The sequence below is a fragment of the Carcharodon carcharias genome, chromosome 11 (genome assembly GCF_017639515.1).
Source record: "Carcharodon carcharias isolate sCarCar2 chromosome 11, sCarCar2.pri, whole genome shotgun sequence".
NCBI lineage: Eukaryota > Metazoa > Chordata > Chondrichthyes > Lamniformes > Lamnidae > Carcharodon > Carcharodon carcharias.
The window spans coordinates 101,990,777-102,007,855 of record NC_054477.1 but is presented as its reverse complement, the minus strand read 5'-3'; the positions used below and the strand labels follow the sequence as shown (position 1 = coordinate 102,007,855).

The 17,079-nt window shown below is 42.0% G+C and overlaps 1 protein-coding gene across 4 annotated transcripts in view; it reads left to right on the top strand.

Moving 5' to 3' along the window:
• Positions 1 to 17,079, top strand: part of tpp2 (tripeptidyl peptidase 2) — a 171,732-nt gene that overhangs the window by 63,160 nt on the left and 91,493 nt on the right. For all 4 annotated transcript variants that reach the window (XM_041198821.1, XM_041198820.1, XM_041198822.1 and 1 more), the window contains 2 exons: positions 1,183 to 1,298; positions 12,375 to 12,546. In XM_041198821.1, the coding sequence (XP_041054755.1) occupies positions 1,183 to 1,298; positions 12,375 to 12,546 (288 nt within the window). The remainder of the gene's footprint in view (positions 1 to 1,182; positions 1,299 to 12,374; positions 12,547 to 17,079) is intronic.

Below are 17,079 nucleotides of genomic sequence, written 5' to 3'. Positions count from 1 at the left end.
ACTTGATTGTTTCAGTGTATCTCACTGACAGTGCTCTGTGTGATCTGATTACAGCAAGCTTCTTTTGACTTGTACTGTACTGTCCTACTTATGATTTAGCATTCTCTGTACAAAAGAGAACAATTTGTATTTATGAAGTGAATTTAACATCGTAAAGCCTCCCAAGGTGATTTGCTTGAGAGTTATAAAGCTAAGTTTAGACACTGAGCCACAAAAGGTATTATTAGGATATTAGGTGACTAAAAGCTTGGTCAAAGGTGGGCTTTAGGAAGCATCTTAAAGAAAGAGAGGTAGAGAGTCAGAGAGGTTTAGAGAGGGAATTCCAGAGCTGAGGACCATGGCATAGCTGCTAATGGTGGAGTAATTAAAATTGAGGATGCTCAAGAGGTTAGTCTTAGAGTTATGCAAATATCCCGGAGGATTGTAGGGCTAGAGAAGCTGGCAGTGAATGGGTGTGATGAGGCAATGGAGGAATTTGAAAGCAAGTATGAGAGTTTTAAAATCAAGATGTTGCTTGACCAAGGGCCATTGTAGGTAAGCATCCTCGGATAATAGATAAATGGACTTGGTGTGAGTAAGGACTCGGGCATCTGAATCTCAAGTTTATGGAGACTATACTGTGGGATACCAGCCAGGATTGCATTGAAATAATCAAATCAAAAAGTAACAGAGACAAAATGAGGATTTCAGCAACAAATAAGCTGAGGTAGGGGTGACATTGGGCGATGTTACAGAGGTGGCACTGGACAGTCTTATTGATGGCCTGGATGTATGGTCGGAATATCAACTTGGGATCAAATATGAGACCAAGGTTGTGAACGGTGTGGTTTAGTCTCAGACAATTGCCAGGGAGAGGAATGGAGTCAGTAGCTACGAAGCTTGAAGCAATGACTAAAGATTTCAGTCGTCCCAATTTCTTCAATATATTGTATTTATTTTACTTTATGCTTGGCAGTTGTATATTAATTTGTGTAACTTGATGCAGGTGTTCAGCATTAAGCAGGGAGTCACTTGGTCTCCCACAAATAGGAGCGGACTGGAATGGATCTTTAAGTTGAGGAGGTACATGTTGGTAATGTGTATCTCTGTGAATAAATGCTTATTAAAGTGTGTAAAGATGGTATACTGTTTTATCCTTCATTATCAGGCTTACTGGAGAGTAACGTGTTTTACATTTTACAGGTCTTAAGGTTAATGGTGTTCATTATACAGTTCATTTCATTCGACGAGCCCTTGAAAACACAGCCCTGAAGGTTGATGATATTGAAGTATTTGCGCAAGGACATGGTGTAATTCAGGTATATTTTTAATATTGCATAGCTTTCTTTAAACTAGGCTTAAGGCATTTGAATGTTTTAAAGAAAGTAAAATCAGCTCTACCATCAAAAGTGTGTTATTTAATTTGAGTTCTTGCTGAGACCTTACAGACCAGATGAGTTATAGTTAGATGTGACATAGCATGTTGTGGCCATTTTGACAGAATTGTATCTTTTCACAATTTAACCATATGTTTGTGTTATAAAATTGTATGTTTCATTTTTAATTCCACCTGCATTGCAATTCCCTCTCACAAGTTTTTAAACCAGAAAAATTATCTGGCTTATTCTGCACCTTGGAGATTAGTTCAATTACTGTAAAATATAAGAAGTTGAAATTAGAAATCTAATATGAAATTAAACGTCTTTCCCTCCCAGTGATCTTATGCATCTTATGATCTTAATCATTTTGCTCTTTTTGTGTCTAAATTACACAGTATTAAATTATTTAGTAGATGCATCCCAACCTTCTAGAAGTACACTTTATAAACTGATTTTAAAAATCAGTTTTAAAATGCATGCCATGTGAGAACTGGCTATTATCTTGTAGTAATAAGTTAAAACAATGACATCAATGTGCCTGTCCTTAGACACACAGGAGATAACTTTAAGCTGTCTTGGCGATAATGAACAATTCCTAACCATGAATTTGCGCTGTAAATCTTTGTTGGTCTCATTTTTTTTCATTTTGAAAAGTCTTTCAAGAAGCATTATGCGATTTAATTTAGAAATCTTCTAAACTTTTTTATGTTGTCTTAATTAGATGTTTTAGCTTTAACTCCAGAAATAAATGCTGTGCACATTTTTTCCATTTACAGATAAAGACTGCACTTTTACATTCTACTTATGCTTTTCTTTATTCTGAATAAATCTTCAATTAAACTTTGTAGTAAGGTTTATCTACATTGATAACATAAATAGATTATTTTAGAAGTGTTATTGAGTTATAATAGATATCAAAAATTCCAACCTGTATGTTTGAGCATATGTAACCCTACCAGGACACACATCAAGACTTCAAATTGCTATTATAATAAGAATGTGTGCATTTTTAGTAGAAGGTGAACTTCATCAGGAATTTGTACTAAAATTCTTTCAACTGTTCTTTTGCCCACGTTGTCTTTAACTTTTTTGGTTAGAAAATTATAACTCAGATGTTGCCAAAGCCTTGGACTAGGCAGAATATACACCATTTTAAATACAAACAAAAACTCTTTGGTTGATTTATAATTTCTATTTTTAGCAAAAACCAATTATCTAGTCGTTATCACATTGCTGTTTTACGTAATTTGGTTGCTGGGTTTCATACACTACAGCAGTCACTATACTTCAAAAGTACTTCATTGGCTGTAGAACGCTTTGGGACATCCTGTGGTCATTGAAGGCCTATATAGATGCAAGAGTTTATTTTATTTCTGTCCAAACCAAATGAAAATTAGGGGCCAAAAACCTGGTTACATTCGGGGGGAATCGACAAAACATCGGCTTTTATTTTCAGTGTTACTAAACTGAAAGGAAACAGTCCAGACAAATCAGGTAGACTTAAACTAAATGACAATGAACAATCATTTACACAGTTCTCAAATACCATTTTAATATCCTGATACCGCTGCCTCAATGGCAGTTCCAAGTGTAATGCTACCTAAATTTCAGTGATAACAAAATACTGTCAAGCTATTTTAGTAGTGAAGTACATTTCAAGTATTTGTCAGTGGACTGTGTACTTTAAAATGTTATCTGCTAAATTAAACTTTTAAGTAGCTCAGCATTATAATTTTTGTGAAGCATAAATAGTTTGCTACTCTATCTGAAATATGAAATAACTAGCAGAGACCTGCAAAACATTTGCAATGAAATTAGTATATTTCTTGCAATAGTACATTAAATCCCCGTCCCATGATATTCCATCCTTCCCATGCTAACATTCTCATGTCATACCCTATTCCTTTCACCTGTTTCATTTCAACCCCCATTTCACCCCTTCTATGCCAACTCATCTGCCATTCCGTCTCTCCCATGCCTTCCCCTTCCATGCATTCCTCCCCTCACATGCATTCCTCCACTCAAATGCCATCCCAACCCCAAGCACTTTGGTAGTTCAAAAAAGCACAAGGCTTGAACATATTCCTTTTGTTTGCAGAGCTTGGGTCCCTGCGTATCAATGTATGTCACTTCTAGCAAGCAATAATGAACCAGGTTACAAATTTGACTGAATACTTTAAATCCATGGTTAGTGTAGCTATTGGCACACTCAGGATTGTTCAACAGGTGCTGCTGAATCATGGAATCGCAGCTTAACAGTAGATGTGTTCTTGAGCTTGGGGAGCTTCTAGTTCCTTGTTGTTTACTCCGTGGCAATGCCAAAGCCAATCGGAGTTAATGTGAAAATAAGGGAGCTCCCAATAGCTCCAAACTGCATTTTGAGTAGGAGCTGCTAGGTAGAAGTGACTCTCAGCAGTTCCCTTCCTATGTTTTCCCAAAATCCCTTTTTGCTCTTGCACCTCCCCCATGTGTTGTAACTTAATAAAATGTTTCACTTAGTTTAGTATAAAAATCTCATGAGAGCTGATGGTCTAATTCCTGAATTTAGAGCTGCATTTCAACCATACCACTTAAAATATAGGTTATGACAGTTGTTTTAAATTTCCCTCTGGGATTTTTAAATAACTCAGCTTTACCGAAAGGCTGCCTCATAACAATACAGTAACATTCTAACACTAATTCCACATCCCTCTAGACCAGGCTTATAATTCTCACTTTTAACTGGTCATTGAGTTCCCACAAATCCACAATTAAGCCTTATATTATATTGACATAGTCACCCTCAACAATCACTTTCATATTTCCATGTACCCCTAGAAATATGAGCTCTTATAATGAGATCAACACAAAGTGTCAAAAGTATCCCCAGATCGCGAGCTGCAGGGGAGAGAAGAAAAAACAAATTAAGCTTTGAACTGGTTTAAAATCTCAACCATTATACAAATGGCGACACACATTAAACAACTAGGGGAAAAAAAGAAAACTTAAAACAACATACAAGACCAGACTACAGAGGGTTAATACAGTGACCCAGAAACAGCACTTACAGGCACCTAAAAAAAATCATATTCAAACAGGGAAAAGATTTATAACTCAACAAAATACACAAGCAAACTTACTCATCCATGGTATTTTTCCTTTCCACACAGCACCTTAACTCTACTATGAGCCTACAAGCTTATTTTCTCCTAACCATTTTCCTTCTGCTCAAATTTTCTTTTCTTCCTTAACCTTAGTTGTGACTTGGTGGAATTCAGAGAAACAGATCGATTTACTTTTTGGCCAGACACACAAGCAGCTGTTGTATTGTCCCGCAGAAAAGGGAGCTCATCTCATCTCTCATTTTAGCAAGGACAAGTACCTCTTGCCTGTCCTGTTTCCCTTTTAATTCTTGAATCTCTTGCATGCCTTGCGTCATAAATCATCTGACTCCTGAAAAACCTTATCAGATTTCTCAGCACAGTGAAGTCTTTACACTTTTCAGATTCATCAAGCTTCTGTAAAGTTTAGCTCATTACTGCAGCCAGATTCAATTTCCAGATCCTGAGGACATTAAGGATCTCTCTGAAAAGCTCACAAAGCTGGTGGTCATTCTGAAAGACATCAGCAGGGACATCTGACCTCTCAGAATTTAAGCATGATGTCAGGAGCACCTGCTTAAAGTCTGGATCATCTAAATCATTGTGGGCTCTTCTAAAATCACCCCTTCTCCTAATAGGATCACTCCCCAGCTCAATGGGCCCTAATTTTCACCCCAATGCTTCAGCTTCTCCTGGGGCAAGGGGGCACACGCCGATCTCTCTGGACTGGACCTGACCTTGCGGGTCCATTACGCTCCACACACTAACCACAGCAACTGAAGGGTTAAAGCTCTATTCAAGGGAATCACAGCCTGCTGGCCACTCTCTCCAGGTTCTTTCCTGATTCCCATGATCCCAATCTAACCAGTCTCCTGGTTCAATCACACCTATTCCCTGAACTGCTCCAGCTGTAACAGCTGATACTGGTGCTTGCTGATTTCCTAACTTCTCTGTTAGTTCTAGTTAGTTAATTTTACAGAGAGAGAGTGATCTATATCCCCATGAGGCTATTTAACTGATTCCCTTAAAACTCCCCTGGCATCATCCAGCTCCTGTGAGTTTCCTGTTCTCCTCCTGACATTCTGTGAGGTCTTGCCTAACTGATGTACCTCAACCAAGGTGGCTTCTGCATGCAGACTGCACATGCTCTGCTGTTGTAATAAGACAGCTGACTGTTCAGCTCCCAATTCCAAAGTACAAATGTGCTTCTTTAACCTTACTACCTCCTGATCCTTCTGCTGTAATTCATTTCTTAAGTTCTCAATCTCTTCCTGCTTTTTTTTAAAAGCCTTATCACCTCTCCAAGCACAGTAATATGCTCCATAAGCCACAAGACTCTTTGCCTTTTCAGCTCTTAACTTTTTCTTACCTGGCCGTTCCTGGATAAATGTAACTACTTCTTCAAAAGGGACCCAACCCCCTTTCTCCAGACACTTCATAAGCAGAATTACCTGGAAAAACTCAGCAGGTCTGGCAGCATCGGCGGAGAAGAAAAGAGTTGACGTTTCGAGTCCTCATGACCCTTCGACAGAACTTGAGTTCGAGTCCAAGAAAGAGCTGAAATATAAGCTGGTTTAAGGTGTGTGTGTGGGGGGCGGAGAGACAGAGAGGTGGAGGGGGGGGTGTGGTTGTAGGGACAAACAAGCAGTGATAGAAGCAGATCATCAAAAGATGTCAACGACAATAGTACAATAGAACACATAGGTGTTAAAGTTAAAGTTGGTGATATTATCTAAACGAATGTGCTAATTAAGAATGGATGGTAGGGCACTCAAGGTATAGCTCTAGTGGGGTTTTTTTTTATAATGGAAATAGGTGGGAAAAGGAAAATCTTTATAATTTATTGGAAAAAAAAAGGAAGGGGGAAACAGAAAGGGGATGGGGATGGGGGAGGGAGCTCACGACCTAAAGCTGTTGAATTCAATATTCAGTCCGGAAGGCTGTAATGTCCCTAGTCGGAAGATGAGGTGTTGTTCCTCCAGTTTGCGTTGGGCTTCACTGGAACAATGCAGCAAGCCAAGGACAGACATGTGGGCAAGAGAGCAGGGTGGAGTGTTAAAATGGCAAGCGACAGGGAGGTTTGGGTCATTCTTGCGGACAGACCGCAGGTGTTCTGCAAAGCGGTCGCCCAGTTTACGTTTGGTCTCTCCAATGTAGAGGAGACCACATTGGGAGCAACGAATGCAGTAGACTAAGTTGGGGGAAATGCAAGTGAAATGCTGCTTCACTTGAAAGGAGTGTTTGGGTCCTTGGACGGTGAGGAGAGAGGAAGTGAAGGGGCAGGTGTTGCATCTTTTGCGTGGGCATGGGGTTGTGCCATAGGAGGGGGTTGAGGAGTAGGGGCTGATGGAGGAGTGGACCAGGGTGTCCCGGAGGGAGCGATCCCTACGGAATGCCGATAAGGGGGGTGAAGGGAAGATGCGTTTGGTGGTGGCATCATGCTGGAGTTGGCGGAAATGGCGGAGGATGATCCTTTGAATGCGGAGGCTGGTGGGGTGATAAGTGAGGACAAGGGGGACCCTATCATGTTTCTGGGAGGAAGGAGAAGGCGTGAGGGCGGATGCGCGGGAGATGGGCCGGACACGGTTGAGGGCCCTGTCAACGACCGTGGGTGGAAAACCTTGGTTAAGGAAGAAGGAGGACATGTCAGAGGAACTGTTTTTGAATGTAGCATCATCGGAACAGATGCGACGGAGGCGAAGGAACTGAGAGAATGGGATGGAATCCTTACAGGAAGCGGGGTGTGAGGAGCTGTAGTCGAGATAGCTGTGGGAGTCGGTGGGTTTGTAATGGATATTGGTGGACAGTCTATCACCAGAGATTGAGACAAAGAGGTCAAGGAAGGGAAGGGAAGTGTCAGAGATGGACCACGTGAAAATGATGGAGGGGTGGAGATTGGAAGCAAAATTAATAAATTTTTCCAAGTCCTGACGAGAGCATGAAGCGGCACCGAAGTAATCATCGATGTACCGGAGAAAGAGTTGTGGAAGGGGGCCGGAGTAGGACTGCAACAAGGAATGTTCCACATACCCCATAAAGAGACAGGCATAGCTGGGGCCCATGCGGGTACCCATAGCCACACCTTTTATTTGGAGGAAGTGAGAGGAGTTGAAGGAGAAATTGTTCAGCGTGAGAACAAGTTCAGCCAGATGGAGGAGAGTAGTGGTGGATGGGGATTGTTCGGGCCTCTGTTCGAGGAAGAAGCTAAGGGCCCTCAGACCATCCTGGTGGGGGATGGAGGTGTAGAGGGATTGGACGTCCATGGTGAAGAGGAAGCGGTAGGGGCCAGGGAACTGGAAATTGTTGATGTGACGTAAGGTGTCAGAGGAATCACGGATGTAGGTGGGAAGGGACTGGACAAGGGGAGAGAGAAGGGAGTCAAGATAACGAGAAATGAGTTCTGTGGGGCAGGAGCAAGCTGAGACAATCGGTCTACCGGGGCAGTTCTGTTTGTGGATTTTGGGTAGGAGATAGAAGCGGGCCGTCCGAGGTTGGGCGACTATCAGGTTGGAAGCTGTGGGAGGGAGATCCCCAGAGGAGATGAGGTCAGTGACAGTCCTGGAAACAGTGGCTTGATGTTCAGTGGTGGGGTCATGGTCCAGGGAGAGATAGGAGGAAGTGTCTGCGAGTTGACGCTCAGCATCCGCGAGGTAGAGGTCAGTGCGCCAGACAACAACAGCACCACCCTTGTCAGCGGGTTTGATGACAATGTCAGGGTTGGACCTGAGAGAATGGAGTGCAGTAAGTTCAGAGAGAGACAGGTTAGAATAGGTGAGAGGAGCAGAGAAATTGAGACGACTAATGTCGCGCCGACAGTTCTCAATGAAAAGATCGAGAGAAGGTAAGAATCCAGAGGGAGGGGTCCAGGTGGAGGGAGAATATTGGAGATGGGTAAAAGGATCCGTTGAACTGGGAGAGGACTCCTGCCCAAAGAAGTGAGCCCGGAGACGAAGACGGCGGAAGAAGAGTTCAGTATCATGCCGAGCCCGAAATTCATTGAGGTGAGGGCGTAAGGGTATGAAACTAAATCCTTTGCTGAGCACTGAACGTTCAGCATCGGAGAGGGGAAGGTCAGGGGGTATAGTGAATACACGGCTGGAGTTGGGACTGGAAGAAAGGGTGGGGACGGAGGGACAGGCAGGGGTGGAGGGTCCTAGATGGGTGTTGGTGTCGATGAGTTGTTGGAGCTTGCGTTCCTTAGCACTTGAGAGAAAGAGAAAAAGTTTCTTGTTGAGGCGTCGGATGAGCCGAAGGATAAAATGAAACTGGGGGCACGCGCAGCTTTGAAAAAGCGTACAGCGGTGCTGCTGGAGGGAGAGGTCGAGTGTGTTCATATGGCGGCGCATGGCACTGAGAGTGGATTTCAGAATGTGACGGGAACAGCAGTCCGAGAAACGTTTTATGTCCCGGAGATACCTGTAATCCTGGGTGGGTTCGAAACATGAGAGGTGGAATTTCAGTTGAAATCCACGTGGGGTAAGTCGGAGACGGAGACAGTCACTGAGAAAGGAGATATGGCTGTGAAAGTGGGTTTTAGTAAACACCTTGTCAAACACTAGGAGGGAAATGGAAAGTAATGAAGGTGAACAAGGCAATAGAGAGATACGGAAATCTTGTCGCAGAGAGGAACAGAACTTCTTCAAGGAGGTAGGCATTTCTTGAAGAGCAGTGGCAGTCAATTAAACACAGAGATAAAAACAAAAAAACTGCGGATGCTGGAAATCCAAAACAAAAACAGAATTACCTGGAAAAACTCAGCAGGTCTGGCAGCGTCGGCGGAGAAGAAAAGAGTTGACGTTTCGAGTCCTCATGACCCTTCGACAGAACTTGAGTTCGAGTCCAGGAAAGAGCTGAAATATAAGCTGGTTTAAGGTGTGTGTGTGGGGGGCGGAGAGACAGAGAGGTGGAGGGGGGGGGGGTGTGGTTGTAGGGACAAACAAGCAGTGATAGAAGCAGATCATCAAAAGATGTCAACAACAATAGTACAATAGAACACATAGGTGTTAAAGTTAAAGTTGGTGATATTATCTAAACGAATGTGCTAATTAAGAATGGATGGTAGGGCACTCATAAGCAGTGTCTGGATCCCTTTACTTGACATCTTGTGTAACTTTTCTTGGTAGAGAGAAGAAACAGTTTTAGCTGTCATCTTTAAAAGCGTCTGAGTCACTGGCGGGTTCTCAATGATCCCACAACCCTGAGGGCTTTCTCTTCCCGATGCTGCTGTTGGCCTGGCAGATATACCAAGATCCTTTGTTACAAACACTAAATCTTCCTTCTTCATCTCCGATCATGTCGGCGTCACCAATTTGTAAGTTTTTGGGAGGTATTTAACCTCCGAGTCCACTTACATCGTTCAGAATCTTATATACTTCAATCAAGTCACCTCTCGCTCTTCTAAACTCCAGTGGGAACAAGCTCGGTCTATCTAACCTTTCCTCATACGACAACCCGCTCATTCCAGGTATCAATCTAGTAAACCTCTTCTGAACTGCCTCCAATGCATTTACATTCTTCTTTAAATAAGGAGACCAAAACTGCACACAGTATTCGAGATGCGGTTTCACCAATATCCTGTATAACTGAACCATAACTTCCTTATTTTTATGTTCAATTCCTCTCGTAATAAAGGATAGCATTCCATTTGTCGTCTTAATTACTTGCTCTACCTGCATTCTAACTTCTTGTGACTCATGCACTAGAACACCAAGATCCCGTTGCACCTCGGAATTCCGCAGCCACTCGCCATTTAAGTAACTCTCTGCATTTTTTATTCTTTCTGCCAAAGTGAACAATTTCACATTTTCCCACATTATACTCCATCTGTCAGATTTTTGCCCACTCACTCAACCTATCTATATCCATCTGCAACCTCCTATGCTCTTCACAATATACTTTGCTACGTATCTTTGTGTCATCTGCAAATTTAGCTACCATGCCTTCACTCCCCTCGTCTAAGTCATTGATATAAATTATAAAAAGTTGAAGCCCCAGCACAGACCCCTGCGGGACTCCACTCATCACATCCTGCCAAAAAGATAAAGACCCATTTATACATGCTGTCTGTTTTCTGCCAGCCAGCCAATCATCTATCCAGGCTAATATGTTACCCCCTACATTATGAGCTTTTATTTTCTGTAATAACCTTGAATGTGGCACTTTATCAAATGCCTTCTGGAAATCCAAATACAGCACATCTGCAGCCTCCCCTTTATCCACAGCACATGTTACTCCTTCAAAGAACTCAGATAAATTGGTTAAACTTGTTTTCCCTTTCACAAAATCATGCTGACTCTTTCTAATTACTTTGAGTTTCTCTAGCTGTCCAGCTGTAACCTCTTTAATGATCGACCCCAACACCATCCCCACGACAGCTGTCAAGCTAACTGGCCTATAGTTTGCTGTTTTCTGCCTCCTTTCCTTCTTGAATAGAGGGATGATATTGGTATTTTCCAGTCTGATGGAATCTTTCCAGAATCTAACGAATTTTTGAAAATTAACACCAATGTATCTACTACCTCCAGAGCCACCTAGGAAGAAGTCCATCTGGACCCAGAGATTTGTCAGCCCACAGCTCCATCTTTGCTCAATACCACTTCCCTAGTGATTGTAATTTCACCAAGTTCCCCTCTCCTTTCCACATTCATCAAAAGACTCATTACCTTCCGAATGCCACATAAACTCTTGGGATAGGCAAAAAAATTAACAACCTAATGCCAAGAAGGGGGAAAATAATCTGAAAAATATCTCCAGGAAATTTAAGTTAGTCCAAAGTAACCAAACCAACTACTATTTGGTACCTACCTCTTGTATGATGTGGACTTCACTGCTATTTCAGAAAAGAATAGTCAGCTAACTTCTAATAAGAGAAAAGAAGGATTAGGGATACTAGGTGTGGAGAGAGGGATAGGAGGAGGAAGTAGGTGGACATGGGTTTACAGAGCAAGAGGAGGTGAGGATTGGAAAGATGGAGGGGCAGAGTAAGAGATAATGGGAGATGGAGAAATGTGTGTCTATTTTCTCTGGATGTGAGGATTCTGGTGTATAATTTTATTTCAGCAAGGGCTAAGATAGTTAATGGACAGTTTAGGGGAAGAGGAGAGATGTACGTTGGTGGATGCATTTACTTCTGGTGGAGGAATTTGCAAATACTGCCTTAGCTGGTTGGGGGCTCATGGAGATTTCTTCAATGAGTGAGAGTTTGATTCATCCTCAGCAGAGGAGCTTCTTGGAAGAATTTTCATTCAATGAGAGGTGAGTTTGCTTCAGGGGGAGAAGATAGAGAACAAATACATCAAACAGGACATTTTAACCAACTACTCAGAATATTCAGAATATAACTTATAATACAATGTGAGAAAATATTTCCAAGCATTTTAATCTGCACTATTCTTGTAACTGCTTAACCCATTTGTCGTCTTCCACATATCCAATCTAACCTTGAATGTTGATTTAGAATTTGGTTCAGCTAGTGGGAAGGGCTCGCAGTTGTTACCTTGGTAAGCAAGGTTGGTGGGTTTGTTTCTGATGTTGTTTGTTTAGTCCATAGAGGTGGCAGGTGGTTGGGCGATTTCCATGTCTTCAAGCTTGGGATGGTTATTCAGTTTGATGTTTAACCCACCGCATAATGATCTATCATGTAATGTTAAGTTCACTGCACTATCTACAGGTGAAATACCTTTGGAGTGCTACAAGCAAATACGATTTTAAAACAGAATAGATGTGCGTGGAGCTCCTGAAGTTCTGGGGCTAACCGCATTAAAATATTGCAAGACCCTTAGTCAGTCCTTATCCCAGAACTGCCAGACCCCAGACCACATTCCCAGTCCCTCCAAATCGTAAAATTGTCCCAGTGCTGTTAAATCAGTGTCCCTGGTAATATTATTGGACATAATGTGGTATTGGACTCAGTATATGAAACTTATTTTCTTGTTAGGTTGATAAAGCTTATGACTACCTCATACAAAATTCACCCATGAGTACCAGTGATTTGGGATTCAGCATTGCTGTTGGCAACCAACGTGGGATCTACCTCCGGGATCCTGCCCAACTAGTTTCACCTTCAGATCATGGAGTTGGCATAGAACCAGTGTTTCCAGAAAATGCAGGTAAGATTCTCTTGATCATGTATTATTTTTAACAAAGGCTTTGCACTCATTAGGCATTAAATTTTTGAATTAGAATTACAGATGCAATAGTATCAATTTTGTGAAAAGATAAAACTTGCATTTATAGTGTTACGATTCCCAAACAGACCAATAACCACAAAAGAAAGGAATCCCCAAAGGATGCTGACAAAAGGGACAAGATTTCACTTTTTGGAACTTTTACTGAAACAGTCAAACCCAAAATCAATGTAAAATAAAACATACATTAAGAGACATGTCATTTCTATAGCAACAATGAATTTCACTTTAAATAGTCAATACTGCAAAGATAGGCCTCATGAAAATTGTGTGTGCCCCCCACCCAGTACTTATGTCATTAATCACAGCCACCAAGTCCCACAACTTTTTATGTTTCCCAGCTGGAAATTCATTTCCTTTAATCATACAGGGGAGGCCCAAAGTCCTTTCAGATAAGTTTTACTGTATCCAATTTCCACATGCTTCTAAAAGACATACCCTTCCAGACATTCAGTGCTTAGCTCCCAGAATCTACCTTTTTGGTCTTCTCTTTCCAGCTGCCCAAGACTTCCTTCCTTAACCATCTCCCATTTATACCTTCATCATTCTGTTGCACTGAAGCCCAGCCTATTTCTGTTCTCTTTCTTCTGAACAGAAACAGACTCCTTGAGAAACCTGCTTGATTGTTAACACCAGCAGTTTTATCTACATTTCCCTCAACAAGAATTTTGTGTGTGGGGCTTCTGCACGCCACAACCCAGGCTGAAATTCAAAACCCAATTAGCTGCAATTTGCCCTTTCTGGTTATCAAGATATCATCTCTGTAGCAATGTTAAATCACAGCACAGTTCATGGCTTTGCCTCATATGTGAACCCTGTCTCCCTCGCAACCTAGGGTCAGGTTAATTTCTCAGAAGTCTAATGACTTCGTAGCCAGGAATTCCAATTACACCCCTCCTTACAGAATTCTCTTTAGTTTCATTTTGAATTAAAGGGATTCTCACAAATACAAATTTTAACAAAGCATAGAGTTTATCACCATAGCACTTTTCATAATCTCTGGACACCCCAAAGCACTTTACAACCAATGAAGTACAGTACTTCTGAAGTGTAGTCACTGTTGTCATGTAGAGAAACATGGCAGCCAGTTTTCGTGGGGCAATGGCCATGGACAACAGTGAAATGGCCAGATTTTCTTTTGTTTGAGTGATAAATATTGCCAAGGGCTCAAGGAAGAACTGCCCTGTTCTTTTTTCATCCAACTGAGGACAGACAGGCTTAAAGTCTCATCTAAATAGCAGCAGTCCCCACAGTACATTTGTAATAATATTTGTGTGATTGTCCAGAAACCCTAAAACAGACCTGTAGGTTACCACCGGTCAATATATTTTTAAATTGGATTTTGATAATAAGTTTGTTACTGTCTTCCTCACTAAGCATGTAGATGTTAATCTGTTGCCAGGCTTCCACCATTGCTGCTTTGAACTGATTGCAGTGAAGCTTGTGTGACATGTTGTGTATGTGTATTTATTTTCTCATGCTTGCACATTCACCTTTGTTTTTATTAGTAACTGCTTTTACCTAAAAATTGCAACATAGAAACTATTTGTGCTGGTGTTTATCCACCAGTACAGCAGTATTCTAATCCCACATGCCAATGCTTAGTCTATATCTCTGAAGAAGAGTCATACGGACTTAAAGCATTAATCTGTTACTCTCTCCAGAGATGCTGCCAGACCTGCTGAGCTTTTCCAGCATTTTGTGTTCTTATTTCAGGTGTCCAGAATCCGCAGCATTTCACCCTTGTTCTATATCCCCTTTTTTACCATCTTTTTAACCTATTCTTAAATGTTGTTGTGATCTCCACTTAATTCAATTTAGTCCAGTATTGCATTGCAGTCTCACAGCTCCCTGTAAACAATAAGAAAAATACAGGGCTGGATTTTACATTCCCACACTGGCAGGTTTGAAGGTGTGGGGTGATGGGGGTACTTTAAATCCAGTGAGCGGGCTGCCCGCTACCTACCTGCCCACCCCTGCCCCGCAGCAATTTTACCAGCTATGGGGCAGGCATCAGACAGCCAACCTACCAGTGGACCAATTGAGGCCCTTACATTTAAAGGCCTCATTCTGCCACTGCTGGGACTAAGCCAGTGACAGGAGTGGCCCATGGCAAGTGGCCATCCAGGCAGGTTTCACTGCATGAGAGGGTGATAGGTTCCCTCCTTGACTGGACCCTGGGCCCAACGACCCTCCAGGTTCCATTCTCACCATGGCCACTCAAAACCTGGCTATCAACCCCCTCACTGATCACCACTTACAAAGCCCCAATCCATCTCTGAACACTTCCTCAAGCCCCACTACCAGTACTTGAGAGCTGCTGGCTTCTGAATGACTGGCAGCTCTTTGAGGTGGGACGTCCTGTCCCCGAAGGGTTGAGATACCACCAGCCTATTATCAAATGGCTGTGAGGCAGCTGTTCTTCTTCTGGGCAGGCTAAACCCCACCCCCTGAGTTTTGAGCTGTGAGGGCAGGGAACTCGCAGCTTGTAAAATTCAACCCATAGCTTCTCATGCTTACTGTCCTGGAGCACATATATTTATCTTATTTCTAGGTCCTCTCATCCTAGATCACTTGTACACTAGAAAAAACAATCTGTTTTCATCTTCACTGTAGATTTCTTCATAATTTTAAATTCCTTTTTGAAATCACCCCTTAATCTTTAATGTTCTAACAAATGTGATGACATGGCAGGTGGTAATTGCCAGGCTGATCAAATCCTAAAGGGTAACTTAGCCAAGCTATCACAACAATTTACAATTTGTATTCCCATTATAAGAAGTTATGTGCACTGAAGTCAGAAGTAAAGAGTCCACTGCCATTTTTGGAGATTTTAAATGTTAAATTAAAACACACAAGGTTACAGTTAGACAGTTAAATTTAATTTTACCAAGTTCTCAAAAGATTTTTACTTAGCTACACCCCCAAATAAACACCCTTCTCCCAGGCAACAATCCAAATAAATTCTTAATCTATAAAACATCCAGTAATATTACCACAAGGCACACACTGTTGCTATAAGGGAGGTGTTTCACGGCTTTTCTCTTCCTCTCGCTAGGCAATTGAATTCCAAGGCTTTTAACAAAATCTTGCTTTCTGGAACAAGAAAGCACTTCTTTGGGGTGGCTAGAAACTGATACTTCACAGCACACTCTTCAAGATCTCACATTGCCACCCCCTCATACAACTTTCAATCTTTCCTTAAATATATTTTTCCTCTTTTATCTTGAAATCCATTGTTTTGAACTTTCTTTGAAACTCAAATTCTTCCAAATATAAGACTTTTAATGTTTCTCCCTTGTCTTTGTTTTTGGGTCAATAACACATGATATCCCCACTGCTTGTTTACCCATGAGCTCTTGCAAGATGCAGCCCTTTTCCTTGTCACCTTTTAATTCCCCTTTTAAATTCAAACGACCTCTCAACTTGTCTACAAATGCAAATGTTAGCTCATCCAAAAAGGGAAGCTTGTGACAGATATCGAGGGCTCAATACAGCAGAGTCCCTAGAGGAGTGTAAAAAATGCAGGGGGGGGTCCTTAAAAAGGAAATTAGAGAAACTAAGGGAGTGCATGAGAAAGCATTGGTAGGTCGAATGAAGGAAAATCCAAAGGGTTTTTTTTAAATAGCTAAAGGGCAAGAGAATAAATAGGGAAAGAGTAGGGCCAATTAGGGACCATAGAGACAATCTGTGTGTGGACCCGGAAGATGTGGGTACAGTCCGCAATGAATACTTTGCATTGGTCTTCACAATGGAAAAGGACGACGCAGGTATAGACTTACGGTAGAGGACGGTGAAATAGTAGAGGAAATTAATAAAGAGAGAGAGGAGCTACTAGCGGGTTTAGCGGCCTTAAAAGTGGATAAATCCACAGGCCTGGATGAGATGTATCCCAGGTTGTTGAAAGAGGCAAGAGAAGAGATATCGGGGCCCTAGCAGTAATTTTCAAATCCTCTCTGGCCACTGTTGCGGTGCCAGAGGACTGGATGATTGCTAACATTATCCCATTATTTAAAAAGGGAGGAAGGGATAGACCAGGCAAATACAGGCCAATCAGTCTAACCTTGGTGGTGAGAAAGCTACTAGAAAGAATTCTGAGGGACAGAATATATCTGCACTTGGAGAGACCATGAATTAATCAGTGATAGTCAGCATGGATTTGTTAAGGGAAGGTCATGTTTGACAAATTTGATCGAATTTTTTTGAGGAGGTAACCAGGAGTGTTGTTGAGGATAATGCATTTGATGTGGTCTACATGGACTTTAACAGGGCTGTTGATAAGGCCCCTCATGGCAGACTGGTCAAGAAAGTAAGAGCCCATGGGATCCAAGGCAAAGTGGCATCTTGGATCCAAAATTGTCTGAGATACATGAAACAGAGGGTGATGGTAGAGGGATGTTACTGTCCCTGGAAGTCTGTCTCTAGTTGGCTTCCACAGGGCTCGGTGGTGGGGCC